General features: G+C 37.4%; 1 protein-coding gene across 5 annotated transcripts in view; it reads left to right on the forward strand.

The window, feature by feature from the left end:
* KDM6A (lysine demethylase 6A) overlaps window positions 1-25149 on the forward strand; it is a 278230-nt gene that overhangs the window by 190139 nt on the left and 62942 nt on the right. For 3 of the 5 annotated variants that reach the window (XM_048864912.2, XM_048864944.2, XM_048864965.2), the window contains 8 exons: window positions 238-272; window positions 8539-8632; window positions 18408-18534; window positions 20935-21033; window positions 21454-21673; window positions 22245-22379; window positions 22839-22994; window positions 23627-23722. In XM_048864912.2, the coding sequence (XP_048720869.2) occupies window positions 238-272; window positions 8539-8632; window positions 18408-18534; window positions 20935-21033; window positions 21454-21673; window positions 22245-22379; window positions 22839-22994; window positions 23627-23722 (962 nt within the window). The remainder of the gene's footprint in view (window positions 1-237; window positions 273-8538; window positions 8633-18407; window positions 18535-20934; window positions 21034-21453; window positions 21674-22244; window positions 22380-22838; window positions 22995-23626; window positions 23723-25149) is intronic. The other 2 variants (XM_048864934.2, XM_048864955.2) reach the window with 1 other exon arrangement.

The following is a 25149-nucleotide window of genomic DNA, read 5'->3' on the forward strand; positions in this document are numbered from 1 at the left end:
ACAAGTTCAGGTTTTTGCATTGTTTCTATGTAAGCATAACACTGTTACTGGCGCACATGTTCATATTCCATCAATGCTACTGTCAGATTTGAAATCACTAATAAAATTTATTTGGAAATAAACCTAAACTCATAATGAGTTACTTATGTTTCTAAAGTGTTTACTATTAAACTATTTAGTTCTTATTAAATGACTGTTTTTATTATAATTAATTATTTTACTTTCCCACTTTTACAGTTCAGTTTCACATTGCCCACTTATATGAAATCCAGGTAAGTGTTAAGCTTTTTGTACTTTTGATGAAATATAGTCAGTGTATTATATAATCAGTGTGAAATCCAGCCCACTAAGTGACACTTTTGTGAATGTAAGTTAGGCGGCACATGCTTTGTGATGTTCGCATCAACTTATGTTCATTAAGAAGATAATTATAATGGACGAACAGCTCAGGAAATGTAATTCGTTGTTGTAAGTTTGAAGTATTGCACATATAAGAGGCTGGCTAGCTATTTTTTCTTAATCTTTGTATTTGCCAGTTCCTAGATACACTGTCAGTCATTTTCAGGCAAGAACTAAACTTTAACTATTGGCTAAAATTTCTTTGTGAAATTTTAAATTGACTTTCAATACAGTAGTTCCTAAAACAGTTGCCAGATGCTCTAAGGCTCCATATGTGTGAACATAAAGAAACCTATAAATGAGGTTATTGCCAGATAAGATGAGTCGTCATCTGCAGACTGTAAAGTTATGCTGTTATCAATTCTGGGCCAAATTCTGCCCTCAGAGTTTCCTCAGTAGGCTTTTGGTAATGTATGGACAGCTTATCCACCAATTTGAATGAAGAAGCCAGGATGCAAATAAATGTAACACACTAACTATTAAGTATACCTTCAAAGTGTGGTGTAATTTGAGTGAAAACATAGTCACATAATGTGCATTGTACGCTTTCTATTGTGTATAGATATAGATACTAGTTGAAAAAAAACAAGTAAAAGATGTGTCCTGAAGAACACAGATAAATAGAAAACAAAAGCTATTGTGAACAAAATAATGCCAAGTAAATTCTGTGCTTTCCTCAACTAAAGGATAAAATAAATGTAATTTTTGTGGGTGGAGCATAAATTGACTGTTTTGTGAAAGTTAAATCATTTTTAAAAAAACATGTATATTTTGTAAATCAAACATCCAGATCCTCATATCAGGTGTCTTACGTCAGTGGTTTTCAAACTTTTTACTGAGGTGACCCACCCACGGTCCAAATTTGTGGGGGGCCAGGAGGGCAAAATTATAGACTAGGTTTGTCCTTTGCTGCTGCCACCAGTGCTGCCTTCTCACGCTGCCAAGGGAGCACTGACTACCTGCAGCAGCGTTCTCTGCCCCAGCACCGCAACGCTAATTCTGGCCTTGTGCAGAAGGCAGGCTGTCATGGAAGGTTGGTTGAGCCAAACCTGAGTGGCACTGTAGCCATGCAGATTAGGTTGCAATGTCACTCACCCAAATTTCGACCAGCTGCCCCTCTGTCATTGACTGCTTCTCCTCCGCAACAGGCCAGAATTACCATTGCAGTGCTGGGGCAGAGGTCATGGGGCAGGTCATGAAGGAGGGGCAGCCGAGCCAAACCTGAGTGGTGGTGCTGCTGCTTCTTTGTATGGCTGATGTGGAGCAACAACTATAATTTTACATTTAAAGACAGATAATTACGTCAAGAGTAAGGTGGCTTGGGTTGTTGCTCTGAAGACCAGGAGATCGTTGATCGATGTTCCATCGCTGGGTTGCTGGCATTAGTTGTGATTTCTCATTTAACAGAGTGGGCTGTGTGAAGGCTGGCATTTTCCACTCCCGAGTGGTGATATGGCGCTGTGACCCCATGCACCAGAACACAATGCCTGGAGTAGGGAGTTAGGGTCAGCCCCACGGGACAGGAGCTACCACTGTGGCGTGCGTGCAGGGTGGGCTCGCTCTCCAACCCCCACCCCACCGGGCCTGTGACCCATTAAACCTTCTCATGACCCCATCATTTGGGAGAAACAGCTTTATATAATTGGATGATGGGCATTTACTCTGAACAGTGTTTCGTCTACGCTGAATTTTCCAGTAAGGTGTGTCTGAATTTAAAGCCTTATCTCAACACAGATTAGAGCCAAGAACTTGGGCTCTGATACTAGCTGCTGTAGTTCTTACAGTGTAGATGTACTGTGACCAGCTTCAGTAGTGCTTCAAAGGGACGATCTTGTATGCTCTTATCCATTTTTGTGGCCATTCTAGGTGCATCCAAGCCAAAGTCTTTTGCCAGTCAACTATACATCTGTATGGGATTGAGGGTTCCCATGGAACCAAAGATTCTGTTTAAAAACAACTTTTAAACAACGTGATGTTCTCCTACAGTTAACAGTGAAAACAAATATAAATAAAAGTGAAAATCACTTAATTGATTTTCATTTTCCAAGCTGAGCAAAATTCAGGAAGAAAACCAATATAAATAGCAAGAAATAGATTGGATTTTTAAAATTTTAACTTTTAATATTCTGAGTAATGTAAACAAGAACTTTGATTATAGCATGTTATTTTTAAGTTGTGTTTCTTTAAAGGTAACCTGCAAATTTAATTAATTTGATTCATTTTGCCTAACTCAGTCATTGAATTCATTTTGTGGAAAGCCTCATATAGCACAACAAAGACTATATAAGTACATTTTCAGTGCTTTTCTACAAATGCTGTGCAACATAGTATATACTTCAGTCCTTACCAAACAATTGTTTGTTTAGAATGTAAATCTGTATTCTTCCTATACAACTGCAAATTAGCTCCTACAGTGGAAAAGGCTGATTTTTCATTCTCCTAGAACTCCAATTTTGTGGCAGTTGCATGTCTTTTCCAGCAAGCCCACCTAGTTTGGTGTTAATATTGGAATAAATAACCAGAATTGGAGCTGATTACTAAGAAATACCCATTTAACCAAAATTGCAGTGGAGTTTTAGCAGTGTGGGTCATCATGTTTCAGTTTAGGTGATATCAAGAGGAATATACACATGTTTAATTGATTCTGCTTTTAATATGTGTAAGTGAAAAATGCATATATACAAGATTATAGGCTTGAGAGGTTATAGCCCAGAAGAAGGGCTATAAAAATAGAACTTGTCCATCTATACTGGAGTACAGTATTTTAGATAAATGACATACATACAAATCATTGTTTTCACCAACATAACTAGAGACAATATTGAAAAGGAGAAATGTATTATTCTGCTGTGCCAAAATTAACTAAAAATGTATAGTTTATACATGTTGCAACTTTTAAATAATGTGATACATTTAAAAATGTAATTTTTAAATCTGAAGTTTTATTCTATAAAATGCAAACTGTATGCATTTATGACGAATTACTTACGTTCAGGGCTAAGGCTTAGAGAGAGTTCTTGGATACAGCAGACGCTGTTTAAATGGCAGACTGATAAATTGCATGCATACTTAGTTGGGACCAGGAAACAGATTAACTGCACTGCATTTCAGTGAGTGAGCAGTGTATAAATGGCACACTTTGTGTTTGTAAGCCTGCTTGTACTAGATAGGTATATTTCGTGGAATAAATATTTTTATTTACTTGGATCTCTAAAATATGCTAGAAAGGGTGTCAGGGAAGTTTTAGACCTTTTCTCATGCTGAGTAGCACCTTGCTCTGATGACAGGTTTCAGAGCAGCAGCCATGTTAGTCTGTATCCGCAAAAAGAAAAGGAGGACTTGTGGCACCTTAGAGACTAACAAATTTATTTGAGCATAAGCTTTCGTGAGCTACGAAAGCTTATGCTCAAATAAATTTGTTAGTCTCTAAGGTGCCACAAGTCCTCCTTCACCTTGCTCTGAGTGATTCCACTAATGTCAGTGAGATATTTTTGGAGTAAAGGTCTGTTCAATACGAGTAAAAATACCAAATCTGCCGAAATTATGAAACAAAAATTTCAGTTGTTTCAATGCCAGTAAAATTCCGCTTAATCTCCTCCCCAGTACAGTTCTTTGTTCAATTCGTGATTTTTATGTTCTAGAATGATTGCTAAATATATCACTTACCTAAATGCAGTTTTTAAAAAATATTGTATACAGCACTTGTTCCTAAAGCAAATAGTTAAATATTAATGTTTGCGAGCACAATCTCTTCCTGTAATATTTTGACAATAGATATTTTGATTCTACCGGTTTAAGAATTGCCTATTGTAATGTTATCCATGTGGGCTTCAGATATGATAATAGTGTAAACAATGGGCGAGATCCTCAGCTGTTGTAAATCAGCAAAGTTCCACTGAAGTCAGTTGAACAATACTAAATTTTATCAACTGAGACTTGGTCCAGTCGCTTTTCAGGCATTGCTCTCACATGCTGCAGTGCAACACACCTAAAATCAGTGACAAAACTGATTCTGTAGTAGCACATTTAGTTAAATTATTTTACAGTTTTTATTTTAATAATGAATCCAGTGCACTTAGCCTATTTTTAACTGTTGACAACATTATTAAATGCTGCCCAGGGTGTTAGAGTGGCGTGATATTGAAGGGTATGTGGCTGGTTGACAGGTTAAGGAATCAACCCTCTAATTCTGAATTCTAGTCTTGAGACTTTCAAGATTCATAGGCCAGAAATGGATCATTATGATTATCTAGTCTGACCCGTGTAACTCAGACTATAGAATTTCACAAGTGATGCCAGCATCAAGCCTGTTGTAACTTCTGGCTGAGCTTGAGAATATCTCCTAGAAAGTCATCCAATCTTGTTTTAAAGACTTCAAGTGATGGAGAATCCACCAAATGTCTAGGTAAGGTTTTCCAGTGGTTACCCTCACTGTTACCTTACTGTTAAAAATTCGTATTTCTACTCTGAATTTGTTTAGCTTCGACTTCCATCCACAGGATGTTGTTATGCCTTTATTTGCTGGACTAAAGAGCCTCTACTATCAGAAATCTTTTTTCTGTGTGTAGGTACTTAGAGACCTACATGCCTGTGGGTGATCAAGTCACCTCTTAAACCTTCTATTTGATAAGCGAAATAGATAAGCTTCTTTAGTCTCTTACTGTAATGGTGTGTTTTCCAGACCTTGAATCATTCTTTTAGCTATTTCTCAAACCTTTCCAATTTGTCAATATCCTTTTTAAATATGGACATTAGGACACAGTATTCCAGTAATACTCTCTCACTAATGCATTGGTCACCCTGTTTAACCTTTTCACGTATTGGCATATTAGCTTATTTCTAGCACTCTGTATCTTCCCCAGTAATCCAAGATTTATTAAATATCAGTGAGTCACAGAACTCCTTCAGCCAGTTCTTTCAGAACTCTTGGGTGCAAGTTATATCTAGTCTTGCAGATTTTACAATGTTAACTTCAGTAGTTGCTGTTTAACATCCTCCTTATTTGCTACTAGAATAGAAAGTATTTCATACTCACACCTTTCAGTTATATTATCCAGTTTCTTTCCAAATATAGAACAGACATATTTATTGAACTCTTCTTCCTTTTCCTGCATCATTGACAATTTTACTATCCCTACCTAGTAACAGACCTATACCTTTGTAAGATTTCTTTTGGTCCTGATGATAAATTTTAAAAATTCCTTCGTATTGTCCTTAACCGTAATGGGCATGAATTTTTCAGATAGTTAGCTTCCCTTATCAGTTGTCTACGTTCTGTGACTGCTGAGTTAGTCATTGCTATCAACTTCCCCTTTTTCTGTTCATTCTATATTATTGCTGCTTTCACTTTCCTTCTTAACCAGACTGATATTTTAATCAAGAAAGTCCTGTCTTGTGATTGTAGAATTTGGGCTTTGGGGCATATAGCAAAGATAACAACTCCTAATAATCATTCATATTGCTTTGTTTAAATTTGAATTCCCTGTCAATTTTGCTTACAGTTGCTTTCAGCTTTATGAAATTGTCCCCTTTAAATCATCAAAGATAGAAAGATATATTTTTACTGCTCAGGACTATATTCTGTTTGCACATAATCGATGTAACTAGGTTGTGAACATTTGCATCTCGACAGTCACTAACTTTTAGTTCAGTGGTCAGTTGATCTTCCTCAGAAATTAGGTCTAATTTTGAATATCGCTAGCTAAACTGTAATATATTTTATGTAAGGAAATTATTACAATTTTTAAAAATTCCAAAAAAGTTGGATTAGTGGTAACATGAGACCTCCTGCATGTATCTCCCAGATTGAAATCAGGGAGGAGTAACTGAGGAATTAAGGCATTTAAAATAAATTTACCATTAACAATAATTACATTATATACAGTATATATAGTCACGATAACAGACACAGATTAATGCTGTCAAATAAAATTCAGCTGTTTTGAAACACTGCCCATTCAAATAGCGAAGGAAAGAGTACACAGTCTGAAAGCCTTTTTCATCACCATGGCCCTGAACCTATAAACTATTGTGATGGGTTTTCCCAGGATGCAACCTGGAACTGGGGTAGCGCTGAGCCCTCTCTTACCAACCTGGGCTCCCTCTCACACTATGATGATGTACAAGCTGCAAACCTCTCCACGTACTGCACTTACACAGACATCCACAGGCAGGGACACACGTAGTTGAATTACATGAATGCTTCTCCCGGCCACTTATGAACCAACAACAGAGAGTCTCCAGCTCCCCAGCTTAGGACCCCAGAGCTGTACCATCTTGCTCTGGTCAGAAGCCTGACCAGTGTAAGTGTTACCCAATCCACCCCTCCCTCATTGTATAGAGGACATGCACCAGCTTTTGTTCACTGTGCAGAGGTTTCCCTAGCACTTCAAGCAAAACACGCTGTTTTAGGTAAAATATAAAATAGATTTGTTAACAACAGAAAGATTTTAAGGGATTATAAGTGGTAGGCATCATGGATGGAGATGGTTACCAAAGAAAACAAAAATAGATGCACAATCTTAAATTCTATAAACTAGACAATATTTGAATCAGACAGATATTACAAGCAGGTTACAGATCTTCAATGCGTAGGTTGGAATGCTCCTTCAGCCTGGAACCACCTCCCCAGTTCAAAAGTCTTTGTCCTCCAGACATGTTTCTAGGTGTTGAGTTGTGTGTGGGAGTGAGGCCAAGTGATGATGTCACTTCCCCTCTTTTATAGCTTCTTCTAGCTTGCTGGAAAGAGACTTTGCTATGACTTGGATCAAGCAGTCTCCATTGTATACTGTTTCTAGGATAGTCCTTGAGTGTGTGGACTCCCTTTAATGGGCCATCAGCAGCATCTGGCTGCTCCATTGTTGTATCCGAAAGGCTGATTGTGGGTGTTCCCAACCTCACAACATATTTCAGTAACACACACATAGCAAAACTTTATAACTTCCCATACAGTGATAGCACATACAATCCAATAAGATATTAATGTTTAACAGATCAAGACCTCTAAAATGATACCTCACAAGGCATACTTTGTACAAAACATATCATAATTATATGACAGTGGTAAATATGAGGGCTCCAGGGTGCTGCTTTGAATTAGAGTGCCACAACTACTCAGAGGTTTGCAGCTTGAGGCCCCATGCTTCTACAGTACATATGAATTAGAAAGTGAACACGTTCATGATTCAAGCACATGTTGTATAAATAGAGGATGACAAGATAGAATATCCTAATGTTGCTAATATATTTCAGTACCTTTAGTGGCTGTGTATATTTGAAAATCAGAGCTCCCAGTATGACTGAAATCATCCTACTACTGGGCAATAAACATCTAATGCTACCTACAGCCATAAGTTATAGAAAAATAGATTTTAAAATATTGACCTTTTTTGCATCATCTACAAACTGCCTCAGTCACCAATATTAGAGCATGGCTACACTACAGCAGCCCAGCTTTGGCGGTGTAGGTGTAGCGCCATAGTGCAGACGTTTCTTACATCAGTGGAAGGGGTTTTTCCACTGATGTAGTTAATCCACCTCTGCAAGAGGCAACAGCTATGTTGACCTTGCTGCATCTTCACAGGGGGTTAGGCTGAGATAACTTCAGTGCTCAGGGTGTAGTAGCTAGGCCAATCTTATTTTTAAGTGTAAACAGGGTCTTGGTTTTTGTTTGTTTCTGTTTTGGAGTTTGTGGGAGGAATTTACAAGTTTATTGACTGCACTCTGTTACTATAGCAATGAGCTCAGTAGACACCCTGACTAAAACAGTATAGAAGTATAGGGCCAAATTTAAGAAAACCCATTTTGATATTGCAGTGACCATTGGTTTGAATATAAATGGCATGATGCATATGTAGGAAACCTGGCTAAATCACTCTTTTGCAAAAATTTTCCTCTTAATTATATTGTTTTATGTATTGACTTTATACCAACTATTATGTCTTCAGACAGGTTATTCCACTGCACTATGTATCTCCATCATTAAAGCTTTCATTGCACTGTATACAAGAAATTTTGTTGTAGATTTTCTGGGAATGCATTTGTGTGCTATCAGTGCTGTGCCACAGTTACTATTGGTAGTAGGATATAAATTTTATGAATAATCCATTTCCTTTCCTTCACCCCCCACCCCCCCTCCAGAGAAAGTATCACTCTGCAAAGGAAGCTTATGAACAACTTTTGCAGACCGAAAACCTTCCGGCACAAGTAAAGGCAACTGTCTTACAGCAATTAGGTATGTAAAAGCAAGTTTTCTTTTATTTGTATGTGTTTGGATTTGCCTCTCTAGTTGTTTTTATTTTGCTGTCTGTCTTTGCAATTAATAATAAGTGCATTCAGAAGATGCTTTTTGAAGGCTCTTTTTCCAGTGAGTCAAAAATTCACTAAATATCATACATGAGGTTTTTACCCAAGTTAGAGAGAATAACAACCATAAATAACCTCTCTACTAGTAGAAGGGAGGGGAGAGACAGATCTTAAATGAAAACTTTATAATTTGTAGGATTCTTGGATATTATAGTGATTTATACTAACAGTACATTGTGTAGTATAGGAGAGAATTTTGGTGAAAAACAGGAGCGGTTAAGCACCAGTTGCAACAAAATACTTGTTTTATTTGTAGGGAGGGTTTATAATGGAAACTGCATAAATGAGTGAAAAGAAACGTAAAAGCTGGAGTCATTTTCCATGTTTTGGAAAGTTCAGGTATCTTCTTTTAGTCTAGATTTTCTACTGGATGGGTAGAACATTCTTCATTTATCATGTAGGTTTTATAAAAATAGTTTCAAAGTATATTCACTTTAATTTTTTATTTAATACAGTGAATTCTTCATTCACTACTATCATGTTTTTATTTAATTTAATATTTTTAATATTTATTTAGTCTGCTTTCTTCAGTTTTCCTTTCCTTTTTGATAATTGACAGACAACTTCATCAAGAATTTGTCTATAATGCTTGCCTTTTGCGATGTAGATTGGTTGTGTATTGCTTGGATTTAGTTTACTTAGCTTTTGATTTTCTGCATAGGAGTAAAAATAAATAAAACTTACTGAAATTTACATCTCCTATTTAAGAGCATGAATGGTAGAGACACCACAGCAGCTACAGATCAAATTGATTTGAGGAAATAATCACTAGTCCCTACTTTTGAAACCCATAAGTGGGGCATGGGGTAAGAGAAGATATTCAAATGTAGCTCAGGTTTTTTGCAGTCAAATAAGGCAATGGTCTCTCCATTTCAGTTTTTTCCCCCTAAAATATTCAGAAGTATATTTAGTATTCAGAAAATAATAGATATCCTTCATTCACAAAACACAGACATACAATGGCAATACAGATTTCCACAAACATTTAAACAATGCTTTTATACAGTATGCTAGCTTTTATAAGTAGTGAAAGCGTAGTTCGTTCTCCATAAAGACTCAGTCTCCATGAGTGATGATTATTTATGAATCACTTGTTCCCTAAAAATTATGTTGAGTGAATCTACTCAGTCTGGATAGTCGACCACATTGTGATAAAGTGGTAACTTCCTTATGGGCAAAAGGACAGAACTGCCTGAACCAAAACACTCGAGTAAAATGATATGCAGCTTATGTTTCGGACTGCCAGTCAGATGTGCTCCATCAGATCCATGGTGCTTATCACAAACATGAATGCTAGTCGACTATAATAAATCAATTCTTCCTCAGGCAGAGTATGACCCAGGTGTGTAAATAATTTGGCACTAAGGAAAAATAAAGGTAAATGTTATCTCTGCCAGAATGGTGTAAAAAGAAAGCTTATTGTATGCTGCTGGCAAAAGAAGTGAAGAACATGTTTTTATAAACATTTGTTTCTTTATGTTGAATTTTTTACTTCCTGCAAAAGACAGTTCTAGCAGCAAAAAGACTTCTTTTTTCAGCTAGGAAATGCCTCTTGAGCAAGATGCAAATTTAGATGACGACCAGTCCTCAGATATATGTTTAGCTGAGAGGGAAACGGACTTTAGTTTGGGAGGGGAACCTTTGTATTCTGGCAGATATATGTGTGTGTGTGTGCACATCAAATATTTCACAGCCATCATATCCAGTCCTATGAGGTATAACGCAAAACCCATGAGTTAGTTTCTTCCATTGCTCCGTCATTCTTCATTTAATATATTTTGCTACTTGTATAGACAAATAATAATTCTTTTTAACCTCTAACCTAAAATGACATTGGTTTGTAAAATGAAATGTTGTTTTCTTTGAGATCCAGTAATCCTTTGGGTAAGAGGATTGAGTTCAATCATTTTGAATCTTTTAGACCACCCATAACCATTAGAGTTTGTGAACTTTTCCTCTCAAGGCAAACGGGTACTGGTCTGTTAAGTGCAGGAACCCAGTGTGCATGTTCAAGGGCTTTTGTCCTTTAAGGCCACGAATTCTGGGAGGTATAGTCCAGAAGGAATGATGGGGATACAGTCTCAAAGTCATATGGCTGATCATGTGAGCAAAGTAGGAAATAGAAAGCAGTCTCTATCTTCATCAGTCCGAGAAAAACACCAGGGACTGGGGAAAAGCTGGTATACGTCTCTACAGAAAATGGGAGGAGGACAGCTGCCTGGCGAAGAGCAATGGTCAAGGGTTCAGAGTGGGATTGATGGAGCTCTTTTCATAAAATGAGCTGGAACAGGAGTCAGACTAGCATCAACCTTGGTAGAGAAATACTGTGAGCCTCTGATACAAGGGAGACTGTGCAGCCCTGGGTAATGACGAGTAAGGACTATGAAGCCTTGGGGAAGGGACAAAAGCAGAGTTACAAGGGTGAAAGGCTGAATACATGTTTTAATAATAATGTAACCCGGGAGTGGAGGAATATATGGTGAAATTCAACATTGTATTTGAGAGTTTGAGTTGCTGAAGAAGCAAGGAAAACAGTGGCACAGCAGTGCAGCTAGACTGAATGGGTACAATGTAAATCTCTTACAGGGTACATTTTGACCCTGGTTCTAGAACAGCCACTGAATGCTTTGAATTTAAGAACCTCTCTATTTACCTAGCCATTATTGTTAGCAGACCCTATTTTAAAGGATACCTTTTAATTTGTTGAAAATTAGATTGTGGGATTAGTGCGTTATCACTTTTCACTGTGTTGCATAGTCCATGCCTTCGCTAGGTACTGTAGTCAAAACTTACTACCATGTTTTGGGGTTTGTTTTTGCCAGGGACCAACATCTGCCCTCAGGTACAGCAGTTGGAGTCCAGAAAAAAATCTGATTCAAACAATGTATATTTTGTATCATTGTTTTTCAACCCTCTCCTCCATTCTCTTCAGAAATGTCTCTCATAGAATCTGTTATGTCAGGAAGTTGTCATCCATGTTCAGTTGGGATCAATAGAATAGTTTCTCCAATAGGACGAAAGGAAGGGTATCTTCCTTTTTTTCCCTTATACCAATACTTTACCTTATTGTGCTTATGGGCAGAAAAGAGGCCCGGCCTCACTGATCTGTGCCATTCTGAGGGATAGGTGTTGATGTTGATTTTTTCCTCCTCCTCCCGCATGTTATCAGGAAGATAAAATGGGAAACAACCCCTATCTTAGTTGCTCCAATGTGGCTTGCAAGTTCTGGTATCCAGATCTTCTGGAACTATCATAGGAGCTTCTCTTCTTGTTATTGATGGTCACCGGTATATTTACTGAATGTTCCACTAAGGGTACAGCATGTTTTCCTGTGGTTATGCAAACTTTCATCAAGAAAGAAATAAGCTTCCCTTTAGCAAGAGGATTGAGGAAATGTAGTGCATTTTTTGCAGTTTCATTCCCATTATCCTACGCTATCTCCTTTATTTCACTCAGGGTTGTCATTGGTCAGTGTACGACACCTTTCTCCACATCATACACCTATTCAGACATATTTTTTTATGATTGTCCTAATGTAAATAAATAACTCTTTCAAAAGACTAATATTTTCCACGAATTTGTAAATCTGCACGGATTTGGATCTAATTTCGAACATGATTGTTGGAGCCCACAGAAGAACATTGCTTGTATCAGATTTCTGAATTTTTTTTTCCTAGTGGCTATCTGGAGAATGAACGATCTCCAGGCTTTTAGGATTGATTCCCATTTGCAGTATTTCATCAGGTTAAATGTGGTCCTTTTCCCACAGTAACCTCTTGTTCCCTATTTTCAACACAACTTGTAGTCCCCAAGGCATTCCCAGTGCTTCTACTGACTACAGCTGATGCATGGGAGGAACTTTTTATGGGCTGTCTAAACCAAGTGCTCCAGAATAAGTAGCTTTTTCTTCCTGACTGTCTATTATAAGAGCTTGGAAGTTTACCTTCCATTCTAGAAGATACCAGGCTAACTTTTACCTCAACACAATCTAAGACTCAGTAACTTAATTAAAAACATTTATTAAGACTATCTAGAGAAAATCACTCATATACTCTGCAGCGAAATAGGTAGGAATACTATGGGTACTGGCCAGTTGATTACTTTGCTTTACTTTGTCTAGCATGTGGAGGGGAAAGTGTGGTCATGTAATTAGATTTTATTGTTATGGATGTGCACATGGTATAACAGTTAGGGTTGTGAGTCTGATTTCTTGACTTTTGAGCACTTCCCTTTGTAACTTTTAATGTTGTTTTACTATAGGTTTTTATGAGTAACCTGTCTAACACTTAACAGATATAAGAGTGGGGTGTGTGAAGGTGTGTAAATAAAACATTTTATATAAAACAGATGTCTGTTATATGTATTATGATGTTTTGTGATAGTGCCTGAGGGCCAGGATCCCCTTATGCTGAGTACTGTACAAACACATGACAAAAAGATGGTCCCTGCCCCCCAAAAGAATTTACAATCTAAGCATTAGACAAAAAAGAAAAGAAAAAACAGACAAGTGAGGGAGCACGAGGAAACAGGAAGATAATACTGGTTAACATTCATAGATTCTAAGGCCAAAAGGACTGATTGTGATCATCTAGTGGGTCTGAACCTATTTACCATTGTGAGCTGCATATGCAGCTCTCTGTGTAATGTGGGCCACATCCACACAATATATATACACTACCTGTTGGCCCTGAGGATATCACATGGACTGCAGCTGTGTGCTGATTGGGTTGCAGTTTGAGAACCACTGAGCCAGGCTGACCTTGCGTATAACTTCCCCATAATAATTCCTAGAGCATGTCTTTTAGAAAAAATCCAGTATTGATTTGAAAATGGACAGTAATGAAGAATTGTTCTCATGGTAAATTACTGGTTTCAGAGGAACAGCCGTGTTAGTCTGTATTCGCAAAAAGAAAAGGAGTACTTGTGGCACCTTAGAGACTAACCAATTTATTTGAGCATGAGCTTTCGTGAGCTACAGCTCACTTCATCAGATGCATACCGTGGAAACTGCAGCAGACTTTATATATACACAGAGAATATGAAACAATACCTCCTCCCACCCCACTGTCCTGCTGGTAATAGCTACACTACACTACAGTGCTAATAAACAATGGCCACATAAACACCACCCTATACCGCAAACCTACTGACCGCTATTCCTACCTGCATGCCTCCAGCTTTCACCCTGACCACACCACACGATCCATCGTCTACAGCCAAGCTCTGCAGTACAACCGCATTTGCTCCAACCCCTCAGACAGAGACAAACACCTACAAGATCTCTGTCAAGCTTTCTTACAACTACAATACCCACCTGCAGAAGTAAAGAAACAGATTGATAGAGCCAGAAGAGTTCCCAGAAGTTACCTACTACAGGACAGGCCTAACAAAGAAAATAAGAGAACGCCACTAGCGGTCACCTTCAGCCCCCAACTAAAACCCCTCCAACGCATTATTAAGGATCTACAACCTATCCTAAAGGATGACCCAACACTCTCACAAGTCTTGGGAGACAGGCCAGTCCTTGCCTACAGACAGCCCCGCAACCTGAAGCAAATACTCACCAACAACCACATACCACACAACAGAACCACTAACCCAGGAACTTATCCTTGCAACAAAGCCCGTTGCCAATTGTGCCCACATATCTATTCAGGGGACACCATCACAGGGCCTAATAACATCAGCCACACTATCAGAGGCTCGTTCACCTGCACATCCACCAATGTGATATATGCCATCATGTGCCAGCAATGCCCCTCTGCCATGTACATTGGTCAAACTGGACAGTCTCTACGTAAAAGAATAAATGGACACAAATCAGATGTCAAGAATTATAACATTCATAAACCAGTCGGAGAACACTTCAATCTCTCTGGTCACGCAATCACAGACATGAAGGTCGCTATCTTAAAACAAAAAAACTTCAAATCCAGACTCCAGCGAGAAACTGCTGAATTGGAATTCATTTGCAAATTGGATACTATTAATTTAGGCTTAAATAGAGACTGGGAGTGGCTAAGTCATTATGCGAGGTAGCCTGTTTCCTCTTGTTTTTTCCTACCCCCCCCCCCCAGGTGTTCTGGTTTAACTTGGATTTAAACTTGGAGAGTGGTCAGTTTAGATGAGCTATTACCAGCACGAGAGTGAGTTTGTGTGTGTATGGGGGTGGGGGGGATGTGAGAAAACCTGGATTTATGCAGGAAATAGCCCGACTTGATTATGTAAAGAGTTGTCACTTTGGATGGGCTAGCACCAGCAGGAGAGTGAATTTGTGTGGGGGGGTGGAGGGTGAGAAAACCTGGATTTGTGCTGGAAATGGCCCACCTGTTGATCACTTTAGATAAGCTATTACCAGCAGGACAGTGGGGTGGGAGGAGGTATTGTTTCATATTCTCTGTGTATATATAAAGTCTGCTGCAGTTTCCACGGTATGCATCCGATGAAGTGAGCTGTAGCTCACGAAAGCTCATGCTCAAATAAATTGGTTAGTCTCTAAGGTGCCACAAGTACTCCTTTTCTTTTTATGGTAAATTACTGTCACTGTTGAAAGTATGCCTTATTTCCACTCTGAACATCATATGCGGTGGTCTCAACACACTAGTGGCCTAGCAGTTGTCATACTTTTTGTAGGCATTACAACAAAGGAGAGTTTGAAGAAGTACAACAAAGTAGTTTTGAGAATTTTATAGGGAGCTTCTCCCATGTGTGAGGGGCAGCATGAGAGAAAGAATGAAGGTGCTTCAGGATGAATAAAAATGATTTAAAAAAAATCCGATTTTTTTATTTAAATTGGATTTTTTTGATAAAATGCTTTTTGGGGAAAAACCTATCTAAAGATAGTTTTAATTAAGATACATTATAGCACAAAGATATCTCATCATGGAGTAGGGATTATAAATTCTAATTCTATAGTATGAGACAATATATTCATGTAATCTTTAAGAAAAGTTTTGTAAATGAGTTCCAATAGTTCATGGATTAGGGACCCAAGTTTATGGGGTTCCAGGGGCTTCTGTATAGATTATTTAGGTTAATCTTGCTATCTACCCAATGGAACTCAGTGCTCAGTCTAGAAGATAGTATCAGAGATGCTTAGTTTTGCAGTTCTCAAACTGGATTTGTGTCTCCAGAGATAGCATGCTGGTTAACAGCAAAAATGTTTTAAAATAAATATATACAGGTGAGAAATAACAGACCTCAACCCTATTGTCCATCTGCAAATTTGTGTACACAGAGTCAATCCCTTACCTCTCTCTAAAAGTGCAAAGTTTCAAAAAGTTCAATGAATAGAAGATTGTAGGGGGCGGAATAGATCTGGACAAGGAGAAGAAGTCTGGAGATAAATGTGAGAAGAGAGGGAGAGGCAGTAGAAACAAAAGTGAAACTGTTTGAGCAGCATATTCCAGAAGTCTTGAGGTCTTTCTGAGTGTAGCCTTCATTAATTTGAGATCTACCATACCATTCTCTCACTAGAAGAGAGAACCTATAATGGCAGCAGGCTGTAAAAGAGACCCAGTTTGGGAATATTTTAATGAAGTTTCTTTACCTGTGGGTAAGACAGGCATATGTGCAAAATGCAAAAAGTGCAACAAAGAAATGCAAGGTCTGGTTGCCCTAATGAAACAACATCATGAGACGTGTTCCTTCTCAGGAGGAAGCTGCATTGAAGATGATGAAAGGAACATCACTTTAAAAATGTATAGTCTGTACCTTCTAAAAATGAAACCTACGTCTATCTCTGAGTTGTGAAGAATATGTATTAAGTTTATAACAACCAACAAGAATGCACTTTTATGTAGAAATCCATGATTAAATCGAGTCTTCCTGACTAGTGATTTGAATCAAATTAATTTAAATCAAATCCACCCTGAGGTGCTTGTTTGAAAATTTACAAGTCAGCAATGAAGGCTGGCATTATTGGTAGAATGGTAATAGAAGTCAAAATCTCAGCAGGATAAGAGAGATGATAGGTAGCATGGGGATAGTTCATGAAGGGCCTTGAAAATGAACACAAGTAGTCTTGTGTTGAAGGCAGTGGAGAGGAACGAGCCAGTTGGGTGCAAAGAGAGGGGTGACAAAGTCAAAGCGATGACAGGAAAATGATCTTTGCAGCAGCCTTTTGAATGAATATAAGTGGGGCAGGATTGCATTTGTAAAGGCCCGAGAAGAGCTGCAGTAGCTGAGACGTGAGATGATGTGGGGGGGGGGGGGGGCACAGCTGAATAAGAGTTTTGGATGGGAAAGCAAAGGCCGCCTTAGATGTTCAGCTGGAAGAATCAGCCAGATTTAGAGACACTGTAGACATAAGGATCTAGCAGTAGGACCATCTCAAAGGTGAGGCCCAGGTTACGGTCCTGCATGCCAGAGGGAGAATGGTGGTATTGGCCACGGTGTCTGAGGAGAGTGTGTGGGGATAGATATATAAAACATTTAAAGAGACAAAGGGGGGGGGGGGGGGGAGTTAAAATTTGCAGTGCATGTATTGTTTGCTTGCTAGCTTTGGTTTTTATTTTTAAATTGAAATTGTAAGAAATAAGGGTGTATTGCATAGATTCATTTCACTTTCACGTAAGAAACTGTAGCTATATAACAGAACCCTATCGCTATAAAGATTGTGGACCAGAATTTTAATTTGCATAAGCAGGCCCATAGCCTCAGAAGAGAAATCCTGTTACTAAACATTTTTCACAGATTGCTAATAAAATGGACAAAAGGATACCCAGGGGATCCACAGTAAAATTAGGGATACTTTTTGTCAAAAAAATAAAAACAAGAGAAAAAGTAAGTCTACTTAGATTAGAATTTTTCATTCCTTTCCGTATTACAGCCCTTTTCTGGGCTCAACCCTCCACAGGCTGCTCACCCCTTCCTGGGTAGGGTTGCCAACCATCCAGGATTGGCCTGGAGTCTCCAGGAAATAAAGATCAATTTTTAATTAAATGTTGTCATGTGATGAAATCTCCAGGAATACATCCAACCAAAATTGACAGCCCTATTCTTGGGTTCTGCAGGATTTTGTCCCAATCTTGTATAGAGCAATGCCTTCCAGGGCTTTTTCCCTGGAGTCCACACCCTTCTCTCCTTTGTATCAGGATGTTTCTGCACCACCTTTTCTGGTGGCAGACAAGAGAATCCCCGCCCTCTCTCTCCTTCGGGTTCCAGTCCAGGAACCCTAGGACAAGCAGCCAAGCTCCGCTCCGTCAGACTTTTGCTGCTGCATCTCTGGTCTCTCTTTGATCTGGGCCTTCTTTCAGGCCATTTCCCACAGCTCCCCCTTGGGCTTACAGTACATCTGCCTGTTTAAGCCCTTCACTCTCTAGCAACCGGAAAGGGATTGTAGGGATTCTCCTCTCCCTGCACCTTCCTTCTCATCTGGGCTTCCTCCCCACAGCTGGGACTCATCCTTAATTGGATCTGGCCCATGATGCAGATTCAACCAGGCGTGTTAATTGGACTCTCATCCCCACATTAACCCTTCCACTATCAATGTGGAGTAGATGCCCCGAACAGTGGTATGTAGTAGATTTCTTGTTTTTTGTTTTTTTAAAAAGTGGGTAAATATTATCACCATTACCCTACTCCAAAATGTTAAGCAGCGCTTTTGAGAATTTGGCTTTTGTGATTTGTAACTTCTTTTGTAGGTTGGATGCATCATACCGTGGATCAGCTAGGAGACAAAGCAACCAAGGAAAGCTATGCTATTCAGTATCTTCAGAAGTCCCTTGAGGCAGATCCTAACTCTGGCCAGTCCTGGTATTTCCTTGGAAGGTGAGAGAACTGGTGGTATAGCCACTGTAATAAAGGCTGTGTCGTGTTTTTTAATAAAGCTTGTTTTGAGAGGTTGTGGTTGAATTGAAAATATTCTCTACCGTGTGAGAGCTATCCTGAAAATATCAGTTCGGGAGTAATTTTCCTTTAAAATAAATAACATCACATATTCTTAACTTAAACAAATGGGAAAAATGATGAAACTGCTGAAGTCCAGCTTTGTTATTTTGAGGGAAAATATGCTAAATTGGAAAGATATTTAAGTGAAAGTGCCTGTGCAATAAATGTTTTAATTAGAAATTTAGTAGATAATTAAATAAACTGACAGAAAATACTCTGTACACGTGTGCAAAAGTGTCCATTTTTATGCCTTGAACGCAAATGCCTCAGATGTTGTCATCTAAGCTAAATGGCTGCTCTAGTCTGATACTACACTACTCACTTTTTTCTTTCTCGCCTATTGTCACATACATCTATTCTCCTCTCACTGTAAATTGCCAGCAAAAATACTTGCATTTTTCTTGCATACTTCTCCATTCTCTCACTTTTCTACTGTGAAAGTTTCTTTAAAATTTTTTCTGTACTTACAATATAGTTTGTTTTTCTGTAATATATAAGGTAAACGTTAGACTGGAATAGCTCAGATGTAGCCATTCTGACTTCCAAGATAAGTGGTCCATACTTTAATATTTAACTCTTGGCCTTGTAAGTTGGGTTTTTGGGTTTTTTTTTGTATTGTAAGTTATTTGTTGTTGTCGTCTGTGGTAAATACTGTGCATTTTATGCCCCTTCTTGTTTTTAAAAAAGATAGAAAAGTTAGGAAACTCATACTAGTTAGCAGTAACTTGAGCAATATTTAGGCTTTTAATACGTCTTATCTTCTGTAGGCCACAACCGCTTGCGTGTGACTTGATTGCACACTCTTGAGTTAGATCTCTTCCATCCAGTCAAAGAAGCTGTTACCCATATTATGGGGAAGATAGACAAATATAGTGCTTTAACTAAAATAAAATTCTTCAACTTTGATTTTCCTAGGTTTTCTAGTTGTGTGTAAATTATGTTTGAACATTCTTTACTTTTGTTATATTTGAATTATTGTGATGAACTTATTTTAAGTTTTGGTGGTAGTTGAATTTGACTATCATGATACTGATAGGATCCTTAAAATTCCTGAGAAACTGGTTTTAACACAGATGCTGGGACTTTGTTTCATTACCTTTTAGTTTAACTTATTATCTTTTGAAGGTTTTTTACTTAATCCTGGTGAATATTCATAAGTGAAGTAAAATACTGGTAGTGTTTTACTAGATTCCTTTCCTACTGTACCTAATATAATGTAAAAGAAGAACCTCTGGTTTTTTTCGTGCTTAAAGGTAGATAATTTTTGCCTTTATTTTGCTCATATTTGTCTCTATTTTTTTTACAAGAATAAATTTTCAATTATTTTTTGTGTATTCTGAAGACTTTATCTTCCCTGTTTGCCTGCAATTTAGTTCTTATGCAATGTGTGCAAAACCAAAGAAAATACTTTTCTACTTAAGTTTCAGTATCTTATTTTCTTTCTGATTATGATGGAAGCAGTCATTTTTCCTTGTAGCATAATTACAGCTCACTCTTCTTTGTGTTCTAGTGTTTCTGCTTACCATGTCATACTGCTTTTGAAAATGTTATATATACTTAGAATTCACATAATAAATTATATTAAAAAAAATACAGAACAATAAATTCAGGATTTTTCCTAAATTTGGTTCATCCTGTAGACTAGACTGTAAAACTACACTTTTTATTGTCGTTCACCATTTTATTAAGAATGGTGTGGGAAGGGTATTTACAGTACTAACTGCATACACCCAAAGAAGACCTACAAGATAGAATGTACTTACTAAAATATTCACTGTATTTGTAGTGTCACTATATTAGTTGTCATAAATTCTCTTCTCTAGTATTTCAACTTCCCTGCCACCAAGATTTAATTTTTTTTAAATGCACACAAGTTGACTACTTGGGAACAGGCAGTTTAATTCTTCCCGTGTTGCAATCTGTATGTAAATATTTTTCCTTTTGCTCAATGAAATACCACAGGTGAAACGTGTACATTTCCAGAATGTAGTATTAATTCTGGACATTAGTATAATGTAGCATGTATTAGCACTTAAAGCAAGTTAAACTTTGCATAGCTGATGCTGAAGAATTAGTGTATTTTACAAATAAATTAGTAATAATGATTCAGAAGTTTTTATTCAGTGTCATTTTGTGTCAAACTTTCAGAAAGAGCGGTTATTTTGGATTAATGTGTATGAGTATGTATTTGCATGAATTTACTAATACCAGTCCACTCTTGGCAAACCATTCTCAATAATCACTTTAAATATTACCACAGTTCTTTCTCTCTTCTCCCAGGTGCTATTCAAGTATTGGGAAAGTTCAGGATGCCTTTATATCTTATAGGCAATCTATTGATAAATCAGAAGCAAGTGCAGATACATGGTGTTCTATAGGGTAAGAATGATGCAGGGAAAAGCAGTACAATAATTGAATTTTAGTGTATTTAAACAAAAGGTTTTTTTAACACCGTTGTGTTCTCAGTAGAACATAAAGCTCCTAATTGCTAGCTTAATATATTAATGTTCTGTCAACCATGCTATAAATACCTTGACCTTAAAGAAATATGTAGGTATTTGCTCTCTTAAATTTTAATTTGCAATATTGGTTGTACTTTTTATTTTAACTTGTCATGTTAAGGTATAAAAATGTATCATTCATGGTTGTCACAGTGAATTATGTAATGGTGTGTTCCACTTGATGTACAAAAGTTTTTCTTCTTCACTATATGAGAAATACTGAGTTTAGTGGTGGGGTATATGACTTCTTTGTGTTCAGACTTTACTAATTTTGAACTTTGCCAATCTTTTTATTCAGTGTGCTATATCAACAGCAAAATCAGCCTATGGATGCTTTACAAGCCTATATCTGTGCTGTACAATTGGACCATGGCCATGCTGCAGCCTGGATGGACTTAGGCACACTCTATGAGTCCTGCAACCAGCCTCAGGATGCCATTAAATGCTACTTAAACGCAACTAGGAGCAAAAATTGTAGTAATACCTCTGCACTTGCAGCACGGATAAAATATTTACAGGTAAAACTTTAAAGCTTTAAGGAAGGGAAATATTTTATCATGTACACAACAGAGGGGAGGGGGAAAATAACATACCAGTTAATGTTTTATTGTTTTATGGTGTTTAACCTGTTTCCATATTTATTGTAAACATATCATAGCTTGAATTATTGTTTTATTTTCCATTTTTAAGTGGGACTCAATCCCTGTAAATAATGCTGTTTTGCACATTACTCAGTTGATGCATATTGATTTACATCACTTTTTTTCTATGTACTGTCTACATTTTTAAGTTGTCATAGCATTTAGAGAGAGAGAGAACACACACACACACTATCTTTCACTCTTGTTTGCAATTTCAGAAGAAAAGAGTTACGAGACCTCTGAAACCAGAGCTCAACTTTATTCTGATTCTCACAAAGGTTTATATTCTGGTTACCCTCTTTATACTTAGCACCTTTCTAAAACCCCAGACTTTAAATCTATTCTCTCTTTAAGACGTAATTAGCTACAGCATTTAGGAAGATTTCGTGGACTTGCTCTTAATAAAGTAGGCTTGTGTTAAATTTGCTTTTTACATAATTTTTCCTAGGCTCAGTTGTGTAACCTTCCACAAGGTAGTCTACAGAATAAAACTAAATTACTTCCTAGTATTGAGGAGGCATGGAGCCTACCAATCCCCGCAGAGCTTACCTCCAGGCAGGGTGCCATGAACACAGCACAGCAGGTGAGAAGTTGGGTTATGTTCTGCAGGTGCCCAGCTTTAAGGGTTCTTTACAATCTGTAGTAGTCAAGCTTATTTTACTGAGTGCAGGGCTGGCTTTCATTAATAAAAAGCCTTTGATTTATTTGCAAAGGGATTTAGATCAAGAAAAGACTCCCTATAATGTGGGAGAAATATGGGGGTACCAATTTAGAACCTTTGTGGATTTTCATGATTTTGAGAGATTTCATCTTAAGTAGAAATGCTACAGTGGTTGTTTTTTTTTTTTTTTTAAATTAATTCCAAGAAAGGTACACATTCCTCCATTGATGACCATATGGAAACTGATTTTCAGTAACTGAGTCAGCTTCAGTATATCCACACAGCCCTTTTAAGATATGCAGATCGTAAAAGTATGTAACTTAATTGAAAGAATTAAGAATATATAGAACCATGTTTTTGTCTTCCTTCTGTGATTCTTAGGCTTGTAAACCTCATCATCCAAATACTGAACCTGTACTAGGCCTCACTCAAACACCAATTTCACAGCAATCCTTGCCACTACACATGATTCCTTCTAGCCAAGTAGATGACCTGTCCAGTCCTGCCAAGAGGAAAAGAACATCTAGTCCAACAAAGGTATATATTCTTGTGAACTAAAGAGACCGAGCCAAAATTCTACAAAAATATGCATAGAAATTGTGCAGTATCCACAGAACTTGTACTTTAATTGTAATCCTTTGGCATTAAGATGGGGAAAGTTTTAGAAGTTCATGTGTTGAGGTTAGTGCATTTTTCAGCAGTGTATTTAATTAGGAGATTACAATTGAGATAGTAAGTACCTAAGTGCAATACACATCAGTGACACTATATATAGAAGTAATTATCCTAATCTCAGAATATAATCATAGTATTGTAATAGAGAGGGAAATGGCCATGTTGTTCTGTATATTGCCTTTGCCTATATCTAAAATTCAGGATGTTTCTTCTTCACATAATACTTTTTTAAGAGGTAGTGACTTATTTGATTTGGTTCCTTGTCATTATGGTATTAGATACTATATTGAATATCATTTACTTTTCTCTCATTGTTCTGATACTGTATAGGTTGAAGCAAAATGAGAGAAAGTATATTTTAGTATACTTGTTATATACTGTATTATTCTTAAACCTGTGGTTAGTCCTTTCATCAAGACGTTCATGTCTAGCTTTTATAAACCTAATATTTGCTCTTTTTATAGTCATATATTTAAATTTAATGTTTTTCTCAGAATACTTCAGATGCTTGGAGCAGTGGTCATACGGTGTCACATCCTCCAGTACAGCAACAAATTCATTCTTGGTGCTTGACACCACAGAAATTACAGGTAAGTGTGTTAAAAAAAACCCTGAGCAGCTTTGAGACTTTTTTTTCTTACCAGAAATATATCTGAAATGGACTCAAAGAAACTTTTCACATTTAAACTTCTGAATCAGATGGTAAATATTGAGTATACTTTGCTATAATGCTTATTGTTTGATACAAGTAGTTTTCGTGTTTATAGCTTTCCTGTGGTATGTGTGAAATCGAGCTTAAAATGAAAAACCAACAAAACCTGAGTTCCACTTTAGTGACATGGCACAAGTTGAATATTTTAATTACATAAGCACTTATAATAAATTTGTAATATGGACAGATAGAAGTAAATATTTTTTCTTGTTGTAACATTTTTTAACTTAATGTGTGAAGTAGTCATACTGTTGGATGTCAGATGAATTATACTTATGACTCGCTCTGCTGCCTAAGATTTACAAAGTGCTGCACAACTACTGCACCCCTCCCAATATCCATGTGAGTTAACTTCTTGTCAGTCAGTTCATTTGGCAAACTGATAAAATTATAAGTGAAGGACTTAAGATTATTGTATCACCAATAATGGAGAGAGTTGAAATTCAACTCTGGTGTTCATGGATTTCAGACCAGGTGGCTTCTCCAGTTGAAGTGCTGGACTTTATTTTTGAGACCTTGACTCAAATCTAGTTTGTTTTGTTACAGTATTTTCAGTTTATTCTTCAGCTCACTGACAAAGGTTGCAGTGTACCATGCCAAGCTTCAGCAGTAGCAAAAGAATGCACATTTTGAAAATCAGACCTGGGCCAAAGTCGTCACCATATATATCACAAATATTGACTAAATGCAAGGACATCAGCAGAAAAATTATTGCTCTGAGGAGGGGAAATAGATCCTGAAACTCTGGTATATTGCCCAAAGGCTGTGGGCATTATGCACAATTAACAAATATGTTTTCTACCTGAAAGACAGTCCCTTAGTTGTTGCCTCCTTAGCCAGTCAGCATTGTTTTATTATACCACTTGATTTTTCCACCTATTTGTCTCTCCTGCCTTTGTGCAATCTTTATCACTTTTTTCTCTGCTTTCTCCCATCTCTCCGACTTCTTTTTCCTTTCAGGCCTCACTAGCGTTTTGTCTTTTTTCACTTTGTTTCCTCCTCTTTAAGGGAAAGTGTTGTTACCGTCTTCACCCTATGTATGGAATAAAGGATTTGTTAACAGTCATTTAATATGGTTTCATTATCTATGAATGACAAAGCCAGAAATGAGTTATGAAGGTCATCTCACATGAAAGTGAATAAAACCTTCATTCCATCTCTGTCTTTGTATTCTGTATATGTAATGCAATTTACAGAGAAGGCATTTTAGAAATGTCTTTGTTTAAAAAAATATTATTGGTGTTATTTTTTTACATTCATCTACCTTTAAAACTAGTTTTTCTTAGTACCACGAGCTCAGCTGTA

Source organism: Caretta caretta, chromosome 1 (genome assembly GCF_965140235.1).
Source record: "Caretta caretta isolate rCarCar2 chromosome 1, rCarCar1.hap1, whole genome shotgun sequence".
Classification (NCBI taxonomy): domain Eukaryota; kingdom Metazoa; phylum Chordata; order Testudines; family Cheloniidae; genus Caretta; species Caretta caretta.